The sequence below is a fragment of the Lepidothrix coronata genome, unplaced genomic scaffold (assembly GCF_001604755.1).
Source record: "Lepidothrix coronata isolate B3197 unplaced genomic scaffold, Lepidothrix_coronata-1.0 Scaffold198, whole genome shotgun sequence".
Lineage (NCBI taxonomy): Eukaryota > Metazoa > Chordata > Aves > Passeriformes > Pipridae > Lepidothrix > Lepidothrix coronata.
Genome location: NW_016690378.1, coordinates 1,674,136 through 1,697,444, shown reverse-complemented (window position 1 = coordinate 1,697,444; position 23,309 = coordinate 1,674,136). Strand labels below are relative to the sequence as shown.

Genomic DNA, 23,309 nt, shown 5'->3' with positions numbered 1-23,309 from the left:
AGGTGAGACACAGCGTGCGCTGAACTGAGCCCACCCTTTAATCCTGAGGTTCATCTGCCGGGGCCGAGCAAGCTTGGACAGTGGCAGTGAGGGTCTCAGAACGTAGGTTTGTTTAGAGTGACCTTCTCTTAGATGGATTGCCTCACAGGGCTGCCGAGCTCCATCTGCCCGGGGGGCTGGGAATCGAACCCGGGTCGCAGCGGTGAGAGTCCTGCACCCTAACCACTAGACCACTAGAGGCCCAAGTCTGACAGTAGTCTGACAGTATTTCTCAAGTGTAAGCATGGGCCTGGTTTTTTGGCAGTCAGTGTTGCAGGGAACTTTGGCTTTAAGCATGTCTTCCTGCTGCCCAGAGTGAGAGGGACAGTCTGAGAAAGCTGCCCCAAAGCGAAAGGCTGCACTGGAAATGCTACAAATCCCTTTCCCCTTTCTGTGGGAAATAACAGAGGAGAATGACTTAATTAGGGAATGCTCTGACTTGTGCAATGTCCCAAAGCCATGTCTTGTAACACAAACACAGGGATGAAGGAAGACCTTCAAAAATATGACAGTGAGAACAGTCTGCAGACACAGTGCTGAGGGACTTGGTCTCAATAGTCTTTGGATTTAAATTACCCTCCCAGTGACAGCCTTGTCTGGTGGGGTGAAGTGTGACCTGTGCAGGGTCAAGGAGGGAAAGTGGGACAAACTAGAGAAACCTCAGTCTGCCTCCCTGCCTCTTGATCTTTAGACCAGCATCCCCTGCTCTGCTGACAGCAGATTTATTTCTCTGCTATGCCATGAAGTATCAGCACAAAATTTTCAGCGCTTTTTCTTCCCTTGACCAATTTCAGCCACCCTGAAACAGTGTGTGAGTGTGTGTGAATGTCTTTGGCTTGAGCTGCTCAGGGCTGTTGCTGGTCCTGCGAGGCCACCATCTGCCCCCAGTTTTGTTCATCTTGACATCTTCATTGCAAGGAAACCAGCTGTGAGGAGGGGCCAGTGCCAGCCAGGCCCAGGATGCCAACCTGGCAGCAAACAGCCCTGGCCAGACAGCTAATGCTGTGCCTGGGCTCAGGGACTGTGGCCAGCAGGAGCCAGCCCCCCCCAGCCCCTCAGATGGTGGGCTGTAAATGGGAGGGTAGGGGGGCTCGTGAGGAATCAAAGGGAAATGTCCTGCTGATTGATGGCCTCATTTGCACATGAAACTGGGACCTCTCAGCCCTGCAGGCCCTGCACGTGTGTCTCAGCTGCTGTAGCCATGGCTGGGAGAGAAGGGTAACCAAGGAGGGAATAACTCACTTCCAGCTCTGGATATATATAGTGTTTTTCATCTAAGTGTTCTAGGACTGAATCTTGATGGCCTTTACCCTTCCTAAACGTTGGTTGCTTATTTTTTTTCTTTTTTTTCTAATGGCAGGTGAGGCAGAGCACCCAGGATTATGGCAACTTCTTCCACCTTCTTCTGTCCTTTCCTCTTCCTGTGCACGCTGGTTCTTTCTGACATCAGTCTTGCAGTCTCCCTGAACCCTGGCACAAAGCTCAGAAATGTTCCAGAGAGCAACAACCACCTTCAAAACCAAGAGATGTGGCTGCAGCAGCCCAGAATTGGGCACCACCACAAGCATGGCCTGGCTAAGAAGGAGAGGGTCCATGCCATGCCTTCGAGAGGGCGACTGGCCGGGGAAGAGACCCTCAGGATGGGCAGTGGAGCGTCAGCAGTGGAGGAGCTGGTGACAGAGGGACAGCCAGCAGCCCTGAAACAGAACAAGGATGTGTTCCTGGGCTTTGAGTTGCCATATCCTGAGAGGGAGAACCAGTCCCCGGGCTCGGAGAGGGGCAAGAAGCAGAACCGGGAGCACCGGCGGAACAGCCGCAGGGACAGGCTGAAACACCACCGAGGTGTGTGAGCTCCGGGGGCTGGAGGGGCACTGCGAATGAGTGTCACTGGTGTGAGGGCAAGGAGATGCAGCTGTGGCTGAGCCACATGGCTGTGTGGAGGGTGTGGGGTGTGTGCCTGCTCTGGGGAGAAATCTGCCAGACAAAAGAGGCACAAGAAAAAAGGAGAACTCCAGAACCAGAGGGTTTTAGTGCTGGCTGTAATTTTGTGAAAATGACCTGGTTTGCCTCACAGGGAGAGGACTCAGAGAGTCCCTGGGTCTCTCACTCAGAGAGTCCCTGGGTCTTGAGGGGTTGTTTTGGGGTGGCCTGCTTTGTTGTTTTTTTAATTTTTCTTTTTTAGTAAATGGTTCAAACATGTCCAAGCCGTGCTCAGTCTCTCCACTGACTTCAAAACATGACCAGAACTAGAAATAATACAATCCCCCCATTTCACTTGAAGACCAGTTTCTTCTCATCAGAGCTTATATTCTTCTATGTTTATGCTGAACAAAAAAAAAAAAAAATATAAATTTTGCCCATGTAAAATTGCACTAATGACTTTGAAATGTTGTTTGGTTTTGGCTGGGACTGCTTTCCTTTGCAGGTCAGGTTGTGGGTGTGTGTCTCTGTGGTATGCTCTGCTCAGCGTGGTAAATCTTGAGTTCTGTTAAAGCCAGGCAATTTATGTCAGTCTACACTGTGTGACAAGCTGGGTGTCACATCCCTGAGTTCCAGCTATCACTCCTCCCTACCTCAGTAAGAAGAGCTCTCTTGTTTTCTCAGGGGACTGACTAAACGATTCATGTTAAGCAATAAAGAGGAGTATGCAACAAAGCTGGTTTGAAGCAATATTTGCAGACTACAAACAGGTCTTGTTTCTTGGGTTTAACTTAAGGTCTATATTTAAATTAATACTTATGAAAAACAGGGATAAGCCTTGTGAAGATAGGAATTTCAATTTAGGAGCTAAAATAACTCACTACTAAAATCAAATAAGAACATATTCACAGGTATTTGCAGCAGCTTAATCCATTAGTTTAAAAATGGTGAAACAGGTACATTTTGTACTCTTGAGACCAGAAGACGACATCTTTTTCTTCTTAGGCAGGAGATAGACATGCCTTCAAGAAGGTGTAATTACATATGTCTTAAATGTATGAAAGTCAAGCTGCATATACTCTGGACCTGATCTATCACTTTATTAGCTCAGTACTTTGTTTTGCACTGGCCTAAAGAGCAGCTCAGGGTTGTGGATGGATGAAATCTGAATTCCTTTGGCTCAAACCTATGGCACTCAGAGAAAAGGGATGAGAAAGCCAGTGCTTCTGTGCCTGTTGCCCTCTGCAGGGAAGACTCCTGATGCTGGGCCGAGCTCCCTGTACAAGAAACCTGAAAGCTTTGAAGAACAGTTTCAGAACCTCCAGGCAGAGGAAGCTACAAGTCTGACTCCCACCGTGCTCCTCATCACTGCCCTGGACCAAGCTGTTTCCACAGAAGAGCCTCCTGTTCTTCCAGCCACCTCACCACGGTCACAGGTAGAGCTGGTAACTGCTCTGTCCCTCCAAGCCCTGTCTGTCCCTCATCTGTCCATGTCCCTTGAGCTTCACGGACCAGAGAGGCAGTAGGAGCCCTTGGCTGCAGAGCCACCATATCCTAATGCTCCTTGCTCGCCTTTTGTCCTCACACAGAAGCAGTGGAAACTTCCCTCTTGGCTTCAGCTGCAGCAAGGGAAAGCTCTTCCCTTTTGAAAATGAGATGCCAAGAATTCCCGATGGACAAGGCAGGGGTGGAGGGGGAATCATAAGGCCTTTATAATGTTTAAAAGCACCATAAAAATCTGCAAAGACTTCAGTGTCACTCCAGAATTGTAACCCGTTGTCTGTCTGGTTTCTTGCGGTTTGCAGGCCCGCCTCAGGCAAGATGGGGATGTGATGCCTACCCTAGATATGGCACTCTTTGACTGGACAGATTATGAGGATCTCAAACCAGAAATGTGGCCATCTGCTAAAAAGAAAGGTGCTAAACCTCCCCGTCCTCTTTCCCAAAAGTCACCCTTGTAAGGTTTGTCCCATGGTTAGTGTTCCCAGATGTGCTGAAGGACATGAGATCATAGTGGTGGGGAAAGAGAGAAGCAGCATAATGCTGATTGTGTTTTATGCTCAGTTTCAGAATGTTTCTCATTTTGGATGCATAGTTTGAGGGCAGAGGAAAAATGATAGATGGAGGGTTGAGAAAGAGGGAGGAGATTAGACTATGAAGGTTTAGAGTTCAAACTCTCTAAGTTTGAGGCTGTTTTTACCCTGGAACAATATTCTCTCCACAATGAAAACACCAGCGTGAAATTTTCTGTCAGCATCTGTTTCTTTTCCACAGAAAAGCGCCGCAGTAAGAGCCCCAGCAGTGGAAATGAAACTGTGACAGCTGAAGGGGAGCCATGTGATCACCACCTTGACTGCCTCCCAGGTCAGGATCGGCTTGGCAGAGACATTTCTCCAAACATGGGATTGTTTGAAATGGATCCTGATTCCTGCTGCTGATAGGAAGTGTCACCAAGGGAAGGGCAGGGCTCTCCAGGCCGCTGTAGGAACAGATAATGCCTGTGTGATGGAGCTGTCAGGGGTGTCAGTACTCCCACAGGGAAGGGGGTACATGAGCTGTGCTGACCCTTGTCCCTGTGTTGCAGGCTCTTGCTGTGACCTGCGTGAGCACCTCTGCAAACCCCACAATCGAGGCCTTAACAACAAGTGTTACGATGACTGTATGTGCACTGAAGGTGAGTCCAGCTCTTTGCTCTCCCCCATTGTAGTTGACAGCATTGACTTGGAATAATGGTTTGTATGTGAAAATAGGAGCTAAGCTCTGCTGCTCTTAGCTTAGCCTTTCCCTGCCACTGACTCACAGTGTGGCTGTTGAGTCATCTTGTTTTCCCTCATGAAAACAAAAATTAATCATATCTACAAACCTAACAGAAGCGGCCACAATACATTAACACTTCAGTGGTGCTTTCAAGTATCACAGGCTATAAAACCAGCCTGTTTTGCATGACCTTGTGCCTAATGTGTCTTTCCCGAGATAATTTCAGCTAAGCTTGTAGCAATTTAGTAGATGTGGGAAGGACACAGGCATTTATTTCTTAAAGCTGTTTCTGAAGAACCTACAGCAGGCCTTGCTACACAGGTGCATTACAAAGATGTTGAAAGGCACTCTTCTAGACTGAACATGGTTGAGGCAGCTCCAGGCACTGCATCTTGTCTGCCAGAACAAAACTCTGGTTGCCAAGTTTTGTGACCAGTGATTTGACCAGGTCATTCACCTGTTTTTACCCAGTTAAACAGGCAGCTTCCCTGGAGTTGCAGTGTTAAATTATAGTCTTCACCTTGACTGTGTTGTGTGACACCTGAAGGTCCTCGTCAGAGGTGCCCTTCTGATAGATTAGCCTAGAAAAGTGTTTCTGCAAGCCTAATGAGGGCTGCCCCAGGCCCTGCTTTATCCTTAAGCTAGTTATAGTTGATGCCAAATGTGCATCCTCTGTAGCATTAAAAAGATCCCCAGAGATGGAAGATCCAGATAAGATAAGACAAGAGGCTTAGATAAGAGCAGAGCTCTGATCTTGTGTGCTCTCCTTCTGGGAGGCCACACTACCCTGGGGGGATTGGTAATGAGGGGCACAAACCCAACTTTGAGGTAGCTGGTCTCAGTGTGGCCCAGGGACATGCACTCCAAAAGGCTGCTCTGTGACCTGTGACATCCTCTGGCTCTCTGGAGTACAGCTGAGGACAGTTTTGGGCTGTCTCATTATACGAGCTATAAATCCTCAGCCTGCCTTGCTCTGGGGGTGCTGGCACTGTTGCTATCTGCTGCCTGCTCTGGAAGGTAAAAGAGCTGCAGTTTCAGCTCCTGCCAAGCCAAATGTCCAGATCCCGGGCTACTGAAAATCAGGGCTTTTGTGAGAATTACTTACCCACAGGCTGTACCCCTGTCTGGCCCAACTAGCTATGCATTCTGGTGTAACAAAGTCAGACAATAGACACCAAAAAATATATCTATTGGTGCCAGCAACCAATTTGTTACCCTGACCAGAGGCTCCCATTGCCTTCCACTGCCGTGGGAGAATATGTACTCATGGTTTTTGCAAATAAAATGCCTTTTTTCCCCTTAGTATTCATCAATGCTATATCAGATAGCTTCCTTCAAACCCTGCACTTTGAGTCCAAACCAGACAAATTGAAGGAGATGAGCAGTGAGCTTTGGATCAGACCTCCCAGTAATAGCACTTCAAAGTCTTTTCCCTCCTCTTTTGAAGCTTCAGGGAAATAAATAGCAAGGGGAGGTCCCAAGCTGTTGCTGCTGCACATTAAGTCTATAGTAATTTCCCAATGGAGAGATCACTTAGACAGTAATGGGAAGTAATAGGGGGAAACCAAGCAGGGCTTCCATAAAATCACTGGAAACAATTGGAATAATTCATTGGTATTTCAAGAAGCCAGTGAAACCTGCCTGAACCAATGAATCCCAAACCAGAACAGGGAGCCAAGCAGAATGCCAGGGCCCGGAGAGCAGTGCCCTGCCCGTGTGAGGCATTTCTCTGCCACCCCATCTGACACAGCCCGGGGACTGGCCCCAGTGCAGCAGGGTCTGGTTGTGTGCTGTTCCTGCTGTATGAGCCCCGGTCCCTCCTCACTTGTGCGTGTCTTTTCCGCAGGGCTCCGCTGTTACGCCAAATTCCACCGGAACCGAAGAGTGACCCGGAGGAAAGGGCGCTGTGTGGAGCCCGAGTCGGCCAACGGAGAGCAGGGATCTTTCATCAATGTTTAGGAGGGTGGGACTCCTGCCCGGAGGGTCGGGAGCTGGGCTCAAAGTGTTCATACCTAGCAATGGGAATTAGAGGAAAAAGTTGAGCAAATGACTGGAGCTGCAGGCTCTGGACATGCCAGGTTCCAGCTGGGCTGAAACTCATGTTATTTATAAATAGAGTGGCCTCAGCCTTTTTCCATAGCAGACTGCATTCCCCCTGCCTTCCCTCAGCACATTCGTGCCACTGAGTTGGGTCCCCCTCTCCCAGTTGGTAAGAAATGATCATTACTCCCTTTCTGATGGTCCTGGCAGGAACAGGCTCTGCAGTTTCCTCTCTTCCTCTCAAAGGAGTTAAGATGTGGAGGATTCTTCATGGCAAAGGAAATATGAGCTTAAACTTTATCCCTTAATTATTACTTGAGAATAAAGGTAGGTTGCCCTTAAGGATTGGAGGTTCCTAGAGGAGAGGAAACTTGTAGCCTCCAGATGGAATCAAAGATGGGAAATGGATGAGCAGGAACCTGGCTGTCTGGATGAGAGAGGACCCTCTGACAGAGCTCTTGCTCTCTCCCTTTTTCACTGCTTTAGACATATTCCCCAGCTGTTACACACTGCCACTTCCTACCTGTCATCTTTGGGACCATCCATCCCCACTCCATCCTTCCTTCCTTTCTTGCTTCCAGAGAACCACCTGGTTTCTGCAAGGATGTGGCAAGACATCCCAGCCTGCAGCTCTCACTCATTTAGTTATCCTGCCAAGTCTGTTATTTTTAATTATTATTTTTAGGAGCTTTCTGGGGAAGTGATAGTTTTCCTAGTGAGCCAAAAATAAAGTTTTTGGTAACAGGAGATAGGGACAGGCTGTTCCATTGTAGTAAATCCTGTGACATGTTGCATGTGTGTTTCCATGATATGTAAATAAAGATATGATAGATATCCTTTGTGCAACTCTTTTGCTTCTTTGACTGCACACAAGGATGTGGCAGAAAATCCAGTAAGGGAGCTGGTCAGCAGGTAGCACTGATGATATCAAGTAACCACAGAGCAATTGTGCTACTTGATAGAAAAATATCTCTACCCAAGGTGGGGATCCAAGCTTCCCTCCATCCTCACTCAAATTGCAGCTAACAGTTTCTGCCTGCTGTAGGCATCCAGACGTTTAAAACTTCTTTATATTAATACTTAATCGCTGACTTCAGTGATATATTGGAGCAACACAGGCTACCTGTGTTAAACTGCAGTAGTGTTAGTTGGTAAAAATGTTCTTTTCTACTGCTAACACTGCACTACCCTGACTTCTGGGGGGACACAGCTCTGTCGTCTTCCGTGTTGAAGAACCTGGAGATGTACAGCACTTTCTGTAAGAATAGAAATATTAGTCCTGGTGCTGAACCCTCTTTACATAGCCTTCCTAAACCCCTCTGTGTTCCATTTAGGTAGGCAAACCTCCATTTTGCACTCCTGTTTATGCTGTAGTGTCACTCTGCATTGTGTATTCACTCAAAGGCTGCTAACATAATACTTTGCATCTCTAATATAATGAGTGCCCAGTCATGGCTACAGAGAGGTGCTGTGAATACAACATCAGTTCTGACCTGCACTGCTAAAGGAGGAATTTGCACAGGAGCATTTGGGCAAAACGTACCACAGGGTTGCTTGTAGCTATTTAGATTTCTGCTTCCAGCATGACACTCAGCCCAAAAGGCACGAGTTACAAAAGGTGGTTTTGCTCCGGCTCGATGCCACGGCAGCAAGGATTCAATTTGTTAACCCAGGGAGAGCAATGCAGCCCCTCCCTCAGCCCAGATGCAGAATAGTGGGTGGTGCTGCCAGTGCCATTGTCAGTGGAAGCATAAAGGGAAAAAAGGCTCCTAATTGATCACAGTCAATTGCAGAGCTCTCAGCCCCTCATCTCTTGTGACACCGATGAAAACCACATGCACAGCCATTGTCAAAAGCAGGTTTGATATCACAGTGTGATGCTTTCCAGGGTAGGAGCTGAGATCTGGGAGGAACAGAGCAACTGAAAGGAAGCAGGAAATTTTGCAGGGTCTTTATCCTTGGTGATTCAGGTATTCCTTGCCCCTTACACTACACACTGAATCCTTGTAGGATCGTGGACAGTGTTTTGGTCAAGACTTTGGTGCAAATCCAACTACAAGCAGGCTTAAACAGCAAGTCTGAATTTTAAGCCAGAGCTTTTAGATGCCAAAAGGAGACTTGTTCCGTCCGCTCTTGCTTTTTCAGCTTTCAGTCTGCTATTAACTCTGAATATAAAGAACAGATTATTCTTAATTGGTGGGATTAGTTAAATGTGTAAGGTCAGTGAAAATTGAGTTAGTTATTGCCCATCAAATCATGGGATTACTGGATTTATTGCTCACGGTGGAGTTTCAGAAAGAGAGCCCGTGACCAAACCTCATTCCCTCTGACTGAAGCTGTGGTGTTGCAGAGGTGGGGCGGGGAGGGTGAGCAGTGGGCCAGGCACGTGCTGCACAGCCACAGCAGCGTGAAAGGAATCAGCCTGAATTATGGATCAGCCACATCAACCACTGACTTCGCAATTGCAGAGCAAAGGAAAGCTGTTGAGTAAATAACATGCCAAGGTGTGGAATGCAAGAGCAGCCTGTGATGTAAAACCACAGGGCAACATTTGTACAACCAGTCCAACCCACTTGTGAGTGTAGCAAAGCTTTTTAGTGCCGCTCTGTGCTGTCTCAAGGGCACGACGGCAGCTGCAGAGCGATACTATCTCTGGGTTACGCTCAGCAACTTTCCCCTTCTTTCCCAGTATGTCCCAGTCACACTGCAGTCAGTGACAGTTCTGCCTGTGGGGAGCATTAGGTCTGAACGAGAGAGGGACACAAACACGAAGCAAGTCTTGATTTATATGTTCTTCTCAACTGATTGCTTGAGAAACTCAAATTAGGAATTCACACAAGCCCAGCTTCTCTACTGCCCCCAGAGATTTTAAGCCAGAGCTCTTGCAAGATTTTCTATTGTCCTGAAAGGAGTTTGGATTGGGCCCAGACCAGCCATAGCAGGGCTCTGTGCAATAATTTTTAAAGCTAATTGCAGAGCATGCAAGAGAGAGGAGTGACAGAGTACCACACAAACTCCTGCTCTACAGCTACTGCTGTTACCAGCCAGTCCAAGGGTTACACATCATTTTAAATCACTTCTCCAAGGGTGAGAATCAGACATGGAAAAGAGAGGACAGCGTGCAGATTTGACATAATCATCTCAGCAGCTGCCTGCTCTGCAAATGCTGTTGAATCTTGGGGATGTTGCTGGCAGTTCTCAAAATTATGACTGCAAGAGAGACAAGGAGTGGAAGCACAAATTAAAACACTTGGGAATCATTCTGTCTCAGGTCTGTAAGAGTCTGCATTCATTTTAGCTTGGGGGTGTTTTATTGAAACCCTCTCTCCTCCTTTCCTCCCCCAGTAATTACCCTGTTGTCAATCCACAGTGTGTGAAAGTGCTTCCATTTCAAACCCATGCTACACCAAATTGTTCACGTCCATGCCAGTCACTCCCTGCTACATAAAGCCTGGAAAAAACATTGCTTGCATACTTTTTATCAGAAAAAATACGAGGGCTGTTGTTTTCTTGGAATGTACTGAGTGAGCATATGCACTCCATAAACCCACTTCTGGTGTGTCAGTTCATTTTCTAGAGTGTCAGTGAATCTTGAAGGGTAGCCCCTCAGTGATACCTCAAAGCTCTACTTAGATTTTAGAAAATCACAGGAGCAGCTTCTCACTGCTGAGATTGGAAAGGACTTTCAAGTGTGGTTGTCAAGATACCACATTAGTGTGACCCTCTCCACTCCCCAGATCACCTTGCCATAGCTTCATTTGCAGTGAAGTTGCAGAAGGAGGCTCCCCACCAGCATTACAAATGCCTTCAGTCTCCCCTCCAATCCAGGTAATGTTTCTGCTTGCCTATTGTCCACTGGGATTTAAAAGGGAGTTTGTAGAGCCAGGCAAATTCTATGTGCCCTTCCTCACTGCTTATTCAGAAAGGCTCCATGGCTAATATATGTATTTGTGCTGAGCTGGTGCCTTCACTGCTCTCAGCTCCATAGCCAGGGGCACAACTGAGACACTGCTGTCAGCTGCAGCCTTTAGTTACCTTCTGAGCAGACCCCAAGAGAGGGGTGAGAAGGGCAGAACTATGAGGGGTGAGCTTGTCTCTATTCCCATGGGCCAGGTAAGGACAGCAGGAGCAACTGTATCAACTCCTTTACTTCCCTGAGGAATTGCTTCACCTTACCCACCAAGGGTAGAGTGTCCTGAAAATGCAAAGGAAGGCATTTCTGCCTTATTAGCCTCACTTTTATGCTGTCAGGAAGGGAGCCAGCTGTATATTAGGTATTCACTCAGTCTGCACAAGGCATATCACCAATTGGCATAAAGCAGCTAATTGCTGGATATTAGTTGCAGTGAGCTGAACTCACCTGGACGAGTCTTCTAGTCACAAAAATCTCCATATCCTGTTTCCAGTCTCCTGGATTGCCTGCTTCTTCCTGCAGCTCTTCTTTAACTTGCTGGCTTGTCTTTCTCTCCATGTTTGTGTTGCTTTATCAAGCCTGGGGAAGGGAACAGAGACAATTTACAAGGTACAAGCAGCACAAGGCAGAGATAAAAACCAACCAGCCCCCAGATCTCATAGGTGTGAGAGACGTGCAAATGCATAATGTCTGTCATAGCCCTCATTGTTTTCACATCCACGAGATCATTAAGACATTTCTAAGTCCCTTGAGTGCATGACATGCAAGCCCAAGATATAATAAGCAGGGCTGAATTAATTGCACGATACATTGATGAACAAAATGAAGTAAAGTGCTTTTATTCTACAAGGGGAAAGGAATGCTTTGCGTTAAACAGCGGTCACATCAATCCCAATTATGGCTCAGGCTGCATAAATGATAATGAGACTGTCTCACTCAGACTGAGTGAGAATGCTGAAGGGAGCAAAGACACCCACACACTGCTGCATCCAAACAGTGCTTATCATTCAGCTGGGACAGTGGGATTTGCCTTTATAGCAAACAGTTCTCCTTTGACAGATACCTGTCCTGGCAGAAGGGCATCCCAGTGCACTTCACACCCAATACTAAGCCAGCAAAATGGCTATTCAGTCTCTCTTTATCCTTGCCCCCACTCCAGGTGTCCAATCTTTTTTTAGGGTAAACACCATCTTTTTTTGGGGGGTAAACCTTGTCCTTGACATTACTGGAACCACTAGCATTGATCACATTTGATGCCACTACTTCTGTGAATAGAGGCAAGACTTCCCTACAAGACACAGAAACGTGTCCCCGAAAGACACAGTAATGGAAATGAAGTCACAGCTGATGTGTCATGTGGCAATAAATGAATTATATTTCAATCTTTCATTTGAAAGTGACACATTCAGAGATTCCTCAGGGGACTTTTGGTTTTTTACTGCTGTTCTGAGCTATGCAGACAGTCAGTTTTGTTCTGATGCTTCCTCTGGTTAGCATCTTCTAGGTTGTTTCATTTTGGCAATTAATGCCTTGGGAGATCTGGAAGCATGCTGCACACAAGCAGTCAGCAGCATTCAGGGCATGGTGAAGGACAAGCTGGATAGAGCTACAGTTGTGGCTTGCTTAAGAATGTCTGAGGGCAAGTTCAGCACTGCATGATTCTCATGCATACTCTTGCTTGAACTGGAAATGGGACTGAAGGATGACTCATGAATTTCCACATACAGCCCTGCAATGAACCCCTGACCCTGCTCATCCCTTAGAGGCCCCATCTTTTCCTTAAGAAATGACAAGAAAGGAACTGACCTAGTCAGACATTGCAGTCTTACACTGCAGACAAGTAAAGCACATATTGGGCAAGGAAGGGAGGGTTTGAGAGGTGTCATCCTGGCTTTTGGGTTCTGTTAGTTCATCTGCCATACTTAGGGCTGCTGGTATGAACTGGACAAGGAATGGGAAGTTATACTTGAACTGTGTGGGGTTGGGTTGGTCACTTACCAACTGCCCTAGCTTTAAAATGGAACAAGTTTTCTTTCAGAATGAGAAATGAAGAACTTGCGATTTGTACTAGACCTTCAGACTAGAGTTCAGTCATCTAGTTCTAGAAAAAAATCTAGGGCCAAAGGAAGCCACTAAGTACCTGCCAACCATTCTAGGCACCTGGCACAACCCCAAACACTGACCTGAACTTGGCTTGGCTATTGGGCAACACAGCTGAGCACATTCAGCACCCTGAAATTGCCTTATTATTGGTGTCTATCAACAGTTTTTTTGGCACTCCTCGCTTTTTGGTCACAGCACTGATGTGTGCACAAAAGTCTTCTCTTCCTGCAGAAAGCTGTTAAGTTCTATACAGGCCTTAGGCCTCCTGGACACTGATTACAGCCCAAGTGTGATGTCAAACCTTCCCTCACTGTATGGCGCGTGTGAGCAGCAGGAAGAGTTTGGCTGAGTGTTTGGAGTCAACAAACTAATCTGTGTACACTTTTAACTTAGTGGTGGCTTTGGAAACAGAATCACAGAATTGTTGGGGTTGGAAGGGACTTCTGGAGATCATCCAGTCCATCTCCCTGCCAAGGCAGGGTCATCTGGAGCAGGTGACACAGGAACGTGTCCAGGTGAGTTTGAATGTCTCCAGGGAGGGAAACTCCACGACCTCCCTGGGCAGCTGTTCCAGTGCTCTGCCACCCTGCACGTAAAGAAGTTGAGGTGTTGAGGTGAAACTTGTTGTGTTTTAATTTATGGCCATTGCTTCTCATTCCGTCGCTGAGCATCACTGGAAAGAGTCTGGCACCATCCTCTGACACGCCTTTGAGATATTTCTATGCATTAACGAGGTCAGAAGCTGTGCGATACACATCAGGCAGGCAGAGCCCCCAGACCAGCTCCTCCGCTGGAACCCGCCCGACAAGATCCACCAGCCGGCCCCCAGCCTCTGCAGGCCCGCCGGGCCCGGCCCCTGTGACCGAGGGCACGGCGGGGGCGGTGTCCCGGCTCCGCCCGCCCCTCGCCCTCCCGGCCCGGCCCAGCCCCACGTGAGCGGCCCCGCCGGCAGTCCCGGGGCCGCTGCCATGGAGCTGCCGGCCGTCAGCCTCAAGGTAGGGGCTGCTGCGGCGGGGAGGGTCCGCTCCGGCCGCCCCCGGGGCCGGGAGGAGCGGGGGGATTGCCGGGGGGATTGCCGGGGGGGCTGAGCCGCGGGGCGCGGGCGGCGTCCCGGGGACGGGGCGCTTGGTGCGGTCCCCCCTCTCCTCTGCCATATCTCCAGCCTTGCGCCTGGTCCAGAGCCCGGCCGAGGCCCTGCTCGGAGCTGTGGAGGCCTCTGAGGAGGAAGAAGTGGTGTTTGGAGGCTTTTTTTCATCACGTGGGCAAACGCAGCAGAAGTTCTGAACGGCACGAAGCTGAGTCAGGGCAGGGTCAGGTTGGATCTCAGGAAAAAGTTCTTCCCCCGGAGGGTGGTTGGGCTCTGAACAGGCTCCCCAGGGCAGTGGGCACGGCCCTCAGCCTAACAGAGCTCAACAGAGTGTTTGGACAACGCTCTTCAGGGACAGGGTGGGATTGTTGGGGTGTCCTGGGCAGGGCCAGGAGTTGGACTCGATCCTGATGGGTCCCTTCCAGCTCGGGATATTCTGTGAGTCTTGGTCACTAAACCCGTCAGGTGATGACTCCAAGGTTCACTCGGACTTCAGGGACATTGTCAGAGTGGCAACAACAGCTCTTAACCAGTGTCCCTCGAGGTTTCCAGCTCAGCTGACCAGAGTTAAGCCAAGATAAAACACTGTAGGAGATCTTGAGCACGCAAAGTTTTTGCTTGTCAGGCAAAGTATCTTAGAAAGATGAGTCTGCTTACTTTGAGGTTATCATCTTGTAGATAACTGAAATTGCTTCTCTGTTGGGGAGGGGAGGCTCCAGTTGAGGGCAATTTGGAAATTTCAGGGAATATCTGATAACCAGAGAAAGGAGAAATAAGAGACTTAACCACGGTTATGTTACATTTTTCACTGTGGGGAGAAGCACATCCTTCAGGACAAGCTGGAGGATGCTAAAATCACACTTTTTTTGCTTTTGATGTGGGTGTTTGATATCAAAGCCTTCCGTGCTACCAGACAGGTGACATTTTCCTCTATTTTTTTTTTTTTGTCTTTCACATTTTCAAAGCTCTGAGATTTCTGGGTGAGTGTGCCCTTTTCCAGCTTCACTACTTTGTGTAACTTGTTTAGTACAGCAAGTTTGAGGCGCTTTCTGTGGTTAAAGCTTTGCCCAGAGAGTGAAAGCTGATCACATCAGGTTTTTTTAAGCTGTGAGCAGTGGCCGTGGAGCAGGTTGCCTACGGGTTGGGTGTGGGGAGAGTATTATCTCAGCTCCCATTATGAATTCAGCTTTGGACAGGAGGGCTTTCATGTGGCTGTGATAAATAAAAGCTTGGTGTTCATACAATGATATTTTCTCCCCCCTCTTACTAGTTCACCAAGAAAAGCAACTTCCCTTGTTAGAGGCAAGTAAGCAAATGGATTTTTCAAGGCCTGGCATGTGGATTATATTACATTCTGGGGACTTGCTGATACTTTGCTCTGACAAGTTTGGACTATTGTGTGATTCCCAGGGCGCTAGGAAGATTAAAGATCTTGCCTTCTGCTTTGTCTTTTAACTTGGTTTGATTATTTTTTTCCCATGCTAAAACAACAGTTAAAAGTAAGGACATTGCATTTAAAAGGTTTGCCAACACAAAATAGGTGTTCTACCATGGGAGGTGGAGATAGGGGAGCTGAAAACCACGGCCTTTCAATTAGTGAGTCACTGAGACAACACAACTAAAACGTTGCCTTTCTTCTCTGGTTTCAGGCAAGCATTTCCCAATCTCTGACTAGATAAGAGTGAGCTTCTCCTGGGCAAACTGTTTTCAGCATTAAGAAATTCCTTGTTGTTGAGTTTGGCAACTCTGGAGCTGAAGAGCTGGGGAATAGGGAGTTAATAATCATACCTGCATCTTTGTACTGTTCCCGAGTTAGGGCCTGATTCCCTGAAAAACACCACGAAGGTGGGAAAGATTCTTACTAAGAAAGGGCCTGGAAATAACACACACTGCTACTATTCATTGGCATGATCTGCTCACGGGTTCTGTGAGATTAGAAAGATGAGCCTCGTGATAGAAGTAGCTCCAAGAAAACTGCATGACCGGGCTGTGTTTGTGCCAGAATGTAGCAATATCTCAGCCTTGAGGCCTCTCTTTAAGCTACTTGCAGAGCTATAAAATTAATGTAGCAGGCTTTGCCCTAGAGTGGATGAGGAACGTGCTCTGTTCTAACTAACACTCAGCAAAACATGTGGGAAGCAGCACAGCCCTACTTTTGCCATGAAAACTTGACACCTGGGATCATTGCAATAATTATGGAGAGCCTGAAAATACAGAGTTTGACTTTGATCAAGCCTGGACAATGCCCTACAATCCATGTGCCTGGAAACACACATTTTGTGCTTAGGCATTTTTAAATGCTAGGTCACAGAATCACAGAATAATAAGAGACCTCTGTTCAACCTCCTGCTCAAAGAAAAGCGAACTGCAAAGTTAGATCAAATAGCTCAACTCAAAATTCAGCTGAGTTTTAAAACTCTCTAAGAACAGAGCCACAACAACCCTGTTGGATGGCCTGTCCCACTGCCTAACCACTCTCATTATCCCTCTGGTATAATAATGAGCAGCATCCTCACAGGTGGCCACTCATACCTATATTTTGGGTAGTATGTTTTCAGGTGAATATGTCACTCACAGGGTAGATGAGCTCACTCTAAAATAAAAAAAAAAGTAAAATAAAAATTTAGATACAGCAAGAAAATAATTATAATTTGGAACCATGTAAATTTTAACTTAGTCAAAATTCAACGTTGTGCTGTGGTCTGTGCTGAAGCATGTTTAAAAGAATTCCTGTTCCAAAGAGTTTCCCATCTAATGAGACCCAGGCAGACCCAGTCTCTTTTTATGCTTGGCAATTAGTTCCATCACATGCTGGGATTTGCAGAGGAGCTAGGAATTCCCCTTAGTTCTCCCCACTTTCCAATGGGATGCTTTTAATCACATTGTCATCCTTCTGCACAGAAGGGATGCGGACAAAGGACCCACCTTTCTTATTTTCTGCTCTCAGCCCTAGTTCAAGTCTTAGGAATTATTTTCTCAAAAGAAGAAATGTATGTCTGTCTTAGGTACAGACTTAAGTCCTTGAACAGATGGAAAAAAATTAAATTCTCTTGCTGTCTTATCAGGAGACTGCCTACAAATTATCTAATCTCACGTGGTGACTGTAGCTTTTCATTAACACTATATTTTCTATGTTAAAGCATACCAAGACCACCAGCTAATTCCAGCTGTCATGTAAATTGGACTAATAACCAGGAAGGGAATATCTTGTTTTTATTTCAGCAGTCCCTCATACTATCAGCCTTAGATTACCTGACTTCATGCTGATGACTAAACATACTTCATAATTTAATAACGGCAATATTGATCTAGACAGCTTTAAAGAAAAAAAACACCTTGCCTGATTATGTTAACTGGTGAGCCTTGAGGGGTCTTCTGGGTATGTGACATGCAATTAAATACTACCTAATTAAGAATTTCCCTGATGTTGTGATAGTCTCTTGAGTAAATGCTATTTGCATGTCTCCATTCTTATCCGAGAACATCTTGTATTTTACTGATTAGCAGCTTCTCCGTGGTCTCCCTGGTGCAATTTGGGAGAAGGGGAAGTGGGGGGGGTGGTGGTGAAGCATTTTGTAAGCTTTCATGAACAATTAAAAAAAATTAATTAATAAAAATCTGTCTGAGCCGCGTTTGAAGTTACAGCAAAGTCTGGTGAGTGCTCACTCAGCAGCTGTGCTGGGGCACTGCAGGGAAGGAAGAGCAGAAGACAGAGATTTGTATTGTGTCGTGGCAGAGCAGTGTGAGCCACAGCAATGGGGTCACCCCCAGAGGTTTCCTGGCTGGGCTTCACTTGCGTCTCAGCTTCACAGATCACTCTCTCCTCGAGCAGCTAGTTTTGTTGTAAGGTGGAGTGTGGGTAGATGTTTTAAGTCAAGGGATGTGGCAGGATGTCAGTAGATCTTAATTATTATTTTTTTAGTGTCTCAGTGCTCCTATCTGCATACAGCTTTCCTGTGTCCACTGAGTAACTTAGGCTTTTGTCACTTCCTCATTTCAAGCTTTCTTTTTCACCTTTTTTGGTGGAAGTGTGCTTCAGAGGGGTTTTTTAACTATGGGGGTTGTAACTATGGAAGATTCTCTGTATCCCATGGGTCCTCTGATTTGTCCAGGCTTCAGCCTTTCTTTGTTGAGAGCTGCTAACAGAGCTCATGTTCCATATTGTTGTTTTCACAAATGTTTAGAGAGTGAATATGAGAGACCTCCCTTTGCTGGATTGGCCAGCAGGCTCTGAAGGAGTGAGCACATGGATATAGATACAGAAAAAGCCTGAAGTGATATAATGTTGTTCCCTTTTGCTGTCTGAATAAACATGAGTTTGTTTATTCAGAGTATGTCTCTTTGGTTACAGAAATGGAAGAGTATGTCTCCTTGGTTACAGAAATGGAAGGTGCTGGTGAAGAGAATCCTTGTGTCACTTGTTACAGTATAGTCCTTTCTTCTTGGATTTGTCCCCTTGAGCACAAGGATCAGGATCATTAGGGACATGTGCAAAGTACAGAATTTGTGACAGCATTATCTTATTGCTGTTTAGAGCACTGTTGGCATTCGGGCCCGGTGGCTTCATCAGGAGTGAGAAGAGCTGTGTGCTGTGGCAGGATCAGGTTCTCGGAGTCCTGGAAGATACCTTCAGGTCTGCTAACACTGCAGTGAGGTTGAACCACTGCTCTGAACAGACTGGAAGGAGGTAAAAGGAGGATTTACTGAGGAGTGGAGTGAAATTCTGGGAGCTGCAGGCTCAACTATCCATGGACTTCTTGGTGATGGGATGCCAGATTGGTCATGTATAAACTGTGCTAGCGTAGTGAGTCAGATTGCCTGGCTGTCTGTGCAAACTCTTCTGGAGTTCCAAAATCAATAACCCATTTAGAAAAAGACTAAGTGGGCCCTGAATCGGCTGTCAGCAGACATGACAACAAGAATGAACGACTGCAGTGCAGCGCCACAGGAAATTCTCAGCAACAGAAGTGGAGAAAAATGGTTTTGTCTTCACTGTCCCAGTTGCCTCACCGGCTTTCTGCACTGGTTCATGGCTCCAGGGCTCTCTTCCAGACAAGATTGTGTCATTTCATGTGGAACCTCCCAGGGTTCCCCAACTTACTGACCTGTCTTCCTCTCTGTTTTTTTTCCATAGGCCATCATTCTGGTGCACTGGCTGCTCACAGTGTGGTGAGTGATTGGTGCCTGGTCTGGGTGAGAAGAGGGTATTCCTTCAAACTAGGAATGGGACATTCTTGGGGAATCAGCATTCTGTGTCTGCCTGTGTGCAAGAACATCCTAAACCTATGAGTGAAGTGTTTGTGTGGGAACAGAGATGAACACAGACTGTTGCAGGCTAATTGTGAATTTGGTCTGGGTTTTTTTGTCTTGTTTGGCAGGGGATGCATGAATCACATCTTGCCAGCCTCCTATGCCTGGGGAAATTTCAGTGTCCTTGCAGTGGGGATCTGGGCCATTGTGCAGCGAGATTCCCTCGATGCCATCGCAATGGTGAGTGTGAGGGTATTGGCCTCCCCCAGGCTGCTCAGGGAGAGGGTGGAGGGCAGAGTCTTTGAGCCAGTGATAATTTTCAGCTGTTCCCAGTACAGCAGTGAACAAGTCAATTCCCTGTTTGGGTGGGTTTGTTTTTTTTCAGAGTGTATGAATCTATAAGCTCTGTAAACCATGGTGAGAAGCATTCAGTATCAATTATTTTTCTTCTCAGAGATGAACATACACGATTCTTGCTTTTTTTTACCTGCTGTTGTGACTTGTAATGCCAGAGGAGGATTCAAAGTGTTTAATATGCTTGAGTGGAGGGGCTTTATAAAACCCTTCTCTGAACATTAAAGAGATTGGCAAACAAAATTAGACAATTCTGGAATACCTTATGAGAAGCTATATGACAGATGTGAAGAAAATGCACAAAATACAAGACCATTCATGTAGGAGTATCTCTCTACCTGGGGCAGTGTCAAGGAGTTAGCCATGTGTGATACTGGGGTGAGGGATGACTGTGTGAACACAGATCTCGCAGAAAATAGATTCTGGCACAGACTGTTACTAGTAGGGGTTAAACCCCTGTTCAGCTCATGTCCCATTCTCTCTCCTTGTTCCAGTTCCTGACTGGCCTGCTGCTCACAGTGCTCACAGACATCATTCACATCTCTGTCTTCTACCCCACACATGACCATCTCGGCGATACGACCCGTTTCAGTGTGGGCATGGCCATCTTCAGCCTCCTCCTCAAACCCCTGGCCTGCTATTTGGTGTATCGGATGTACCGGGAGCGTGGAGGAGAGTACACCTTTAACATAGGTAGGATGTTTCCTCTGCTCCCCTGTCAGTGTGGGCCCTCTCCTCGGGTGCTGAGGGGTCTGCCTTGCTCTTTGGGCCCTTCAGCCTGAGCCCTGTGCAGCAGGATTCTGCCCCTCTTTCAGTGGGGTGCTTACTCTCTCTTGCTCGTGTCTGTTCTCCCATTTTTTGGTTCTGGTGTGTCTTTGGACTTAAATTTATATTCTTTCTCTCTTCTCATGCAGACCTGGAGTCCTTGTCTGGCAGCCACTTTGCCCACAATGGTATTGTGAGAGGCCTTTCCTCTCTTCCTCCTCTTGCATTTGTGTGTGCATGTTGGAAGCCTTTGGGTGTCCTTTCTTTGCCAACCCTTTCTTTTCCTTCTGGGGAAAAGTAGAGGGAGTATCTCCTCTAGCTGGATTATGTACCAGAGGGAAAGCAGCTGGATTTCTAACTCCAAGCTTTCTGTGGGCCTCACATGTCCTTGATTTGGTTTGGACCTCCATCTCCTCCCCTGGAAAATGGGACAGATGTTTATCTCGTGGGGCTTTGCCTGGAGACACTAATTTTTCTCTTGGTTGCACTTGTTAATGATAGTGTGGCAGCCTTGCCAGAGAGCACGGGCTGTGGCTGGATGTTCTGGGTCTTAGCTTTACTAAGTGTGCCTGGTGCTAGTTCATGCCTGGGCAGCTGCCAGGGATTATTTGTTGTGTGGGAATTCATGCTGGCAAAACCAGCAGCCTGGCACAGCTCTGTTTGCCGTGGCTGTGCAGGACAAAGGGAGGTGTCACTGCATTACAGTGTTTGGAAGCTGTCACCCATGCTGCTTTGGGTGTTAGCAAAGATCACACTGCTGTGAAAAGAGGTGGATACCTGCAGAGGAGGAGAAGCCATGGAGGGAAATCATGGCTTGGGGCACTGTGTGCCCTTTGCATCTCTCTGCTATTGCAGCGTGGGTGTCTTTGCTTGTGAAAATCCAGACAGATGTGTCTTACCTGGGTCAGGAGGCCTGTGAGTCACCTGTAGTGCCTTGCTATGGGCCATGTTTCTGCCAGTTTTTATTAGCTGCTCACTGTGCTCCTCATTGGGATTTGATGTGTGTATCCCATGGAAAGTGTAAGTATCATTGAGGAGTTCACCCCTTTGCTTGGAGTTTGGGAGGACTCCTTTTCAACCACACTATCCCAAACCAGGCATGGTACTGTCTGAGAGTCTCCTCCCAGGCACAGGGGGGAATTCAGACACTTTGTAGTTGCACATCCTCTCCTGAACTGTCTTTCTCTCACAAGATTTTCAAGATTTTTTCAAACTGTGCTGTTTTGTGTTGAATGTGCTTGACAAATTTCCTCTCATTTCCCTGCTACCCGGCATTTTCCTTCTGAACCCAGCAATGCTGTGTTTTTCCTAGTCTTCTGTGGCTCATTTTCTTTCTGCACAAAATCCCTTTTTGTTGCTTGGCAGCATCCTTGCTGCTTAGAACAAACCCCTCATATGGTTTGGTGCCTACCTGTGATTCTCCCCATGACAGGTGCCTGGTCCATAGATAAAGAGCTGTCCATGCACACTCTCTCTTCTTTCCCTGCTCATCCCCTGGACAGTAACATGATTTTGTACAGACAAATTGTTCACAGTGCAGTTGGGAGCACTGCTGGGTTCAAATTTAGTGCCGTGGTGTGCAGACTGCATTGTTGGGAGGAGTGGTTCAGGGATGAATCATGCCTTTAAATCCATGCTGTCAGCTGGCCATGGTTCCTGCTGCTTCTGGCTATGTCTGTTCATTTTCCCATGAGCTCCCATACACTGCTCTTGCTGAAATACGCTGTTACAGGAACCTGTTATGCTGCAATGGGGTATTGTGGGTCTTGCTTTGCACACAGCCATGTGGCTACTAAGAGAGCAGTTGGCAAGGAGTGAAGAGATGCTCAAAAGCAGTGAGTTTCCCTTTGTTGGAAGGATGAGTTTTTTACCTCCTGCCTGTGTAGTGAGGATCACAGAGGGCAGGTGCTGTGGAGCTGGTAGGGCAGCTAACGTGGTGTGCTCCTGAGCTGTTGGCTTCTCCTAGAGGATACAGTTTTTGTGCTTTTGTGTTGTTCCCAAGCTTGTTCTCTTCCATCTCCATGCAGGTGTCACCAGTGCGGGCCAGGATCGCAGCACCTACGAGCCCATTGATCAGTCAGAAGCACCTCCCCAGTGGCCTCCCCCGGGCAAGGCAGCCCAGCCTCCCTACTGAGGCACCTGGAGCCCCGAACGGACACTGCCCTCGCCCAGCCAAGGCTTCTGCTCTTCCTCTCTCTGTTCTCATGGAGCCACACCTGCTGCTGAGCAAACGGGACAGGATCTGATACTTCTTTTGCCTCCCTGAAGGTTGGGCAGATGGGTTCCTGCAGTAAGTCCAGAAGATCTCGGAGGTGTCATGTCAAGCACTGTGACTCGTTGTAATCCCAGTACTTTCCTCCTCAATCCCTCCTCAGTATGTGTGACTGGTGCACCTTCTGCAGTCTTCCAGGTCTTGCACTGTGCATCCTCTTTGATGTAAGGGAACCACTAAAAGTACCCCTGGACAAACTGTCTTTAAAAGCCGTATGGACTGCCCTTAAACAATACAGTTAGCCTGCTTTTATGCAGATATATTCCCAGGAAACATCTGGGAGTTCTCAAGAGCTGTTTTTGATGGCGTTATTTAACTAAGATTTATGAGCTCCTAAGATTTATAACTCCCTGTGTTAGCTGTGGTGGTTTGCACAAAGCTGGGCTTGGTATAAAATGTTCTTAACTGGGCCAGGGAGGTGTTTGTGCTCCCAGTGTCTGGTCTTGGGTTTTATTGACTGATGCTTTTATGCAAGTTGAATGTCCTTCAGGATACTTAAAATGACTGTTGAATGTAGGTTATAGATACTTTGTGCCTTGAGATGTCCTTTTGCCTTCAGCCGCCTGTCTTAAACTTGAAATGTTACATTTTTCTAAGAAAACTATAAAATGAACACAGTTTTCCTGTGTTAGAAAAAGTTAAACTCGTCACTTATGTCTCATTTGAAAATATACATGTGCCTGAGAGTTTGAGGCCGTAGCCAGGCAGTTTGGGAGGGTCATTATGGGGAGAGCTCTACAGGGCTTTGATGGCTTTTAGTCTAAGCTTTATTACAATAAGTAGAAGGTACTGCCTGTAAATATGTGGGT

General features: G+C 47.1%; 2 protein-coding genes across 3 annotated transcripts; both read left to right on the top strand.

The window, feature by feature from the left end:
• The first annotated feature begins 1,011 nt into the window (after positions 1–1,011).
• On the top strand, positions 1,012–7,593 carry LOC108505730 (draxin-like). Its single transcript, XM_017832012.1, has 6 exons — positions 1,012–1,881; positions 3,208–3,395; positions 3,765–3,876; positions 4,234–4,323; positions 4,544–4,633; positions 6,563–7,593. Exons 1-6 carry the CDS (start codon positions 1,422–1,424, stop codon positions 6,673–6,675), a joined length of 1,053 nt encoding a protein of 350 aa, XP_017687501.1. The 5' UTR covers positions 1,012–1,421; the 3' UTR covers positions 6,676–7,593.
• Positions 7,594–13,683: 6,090 nt separating this feature from the next.
• On the top strand, positions 13,684–23,143 carry AGTRAP (angiotensin II receptor associated protein). 2 transcript variants are annotated; one of them, XM_017832013.1, is made up of 6 exons: positions 13,684–13,767; positions 18,994–19,028; positions 19,238–19,349; positions 19,958–20,156; positions 20,378–20,416; positions 22,256–23,143. In XM_017832013.1, the coding sequence occupies exons 1-6, from the start codon at positions 13,741–13,743 to the stop codon at positions 22,360–22,362; spliced, it is 519 nt and encodes a 172-aa protein (XP_017687502.1). In that variant the 5' UTR covers positions 13,684–13,740; the 3' UTR covers positions 22,363–23,143. The 2 variants fall into 2 exon arrangements, with proteins under 2 accessions (XP_017687502.1, XP_017687503.1); XM_017832014.1 differs by lacking the exon at positions 20,378–20,416.
• The last annotated feature ends 166 nt before the right edge of the window (positions 23,144–23,309 follow it).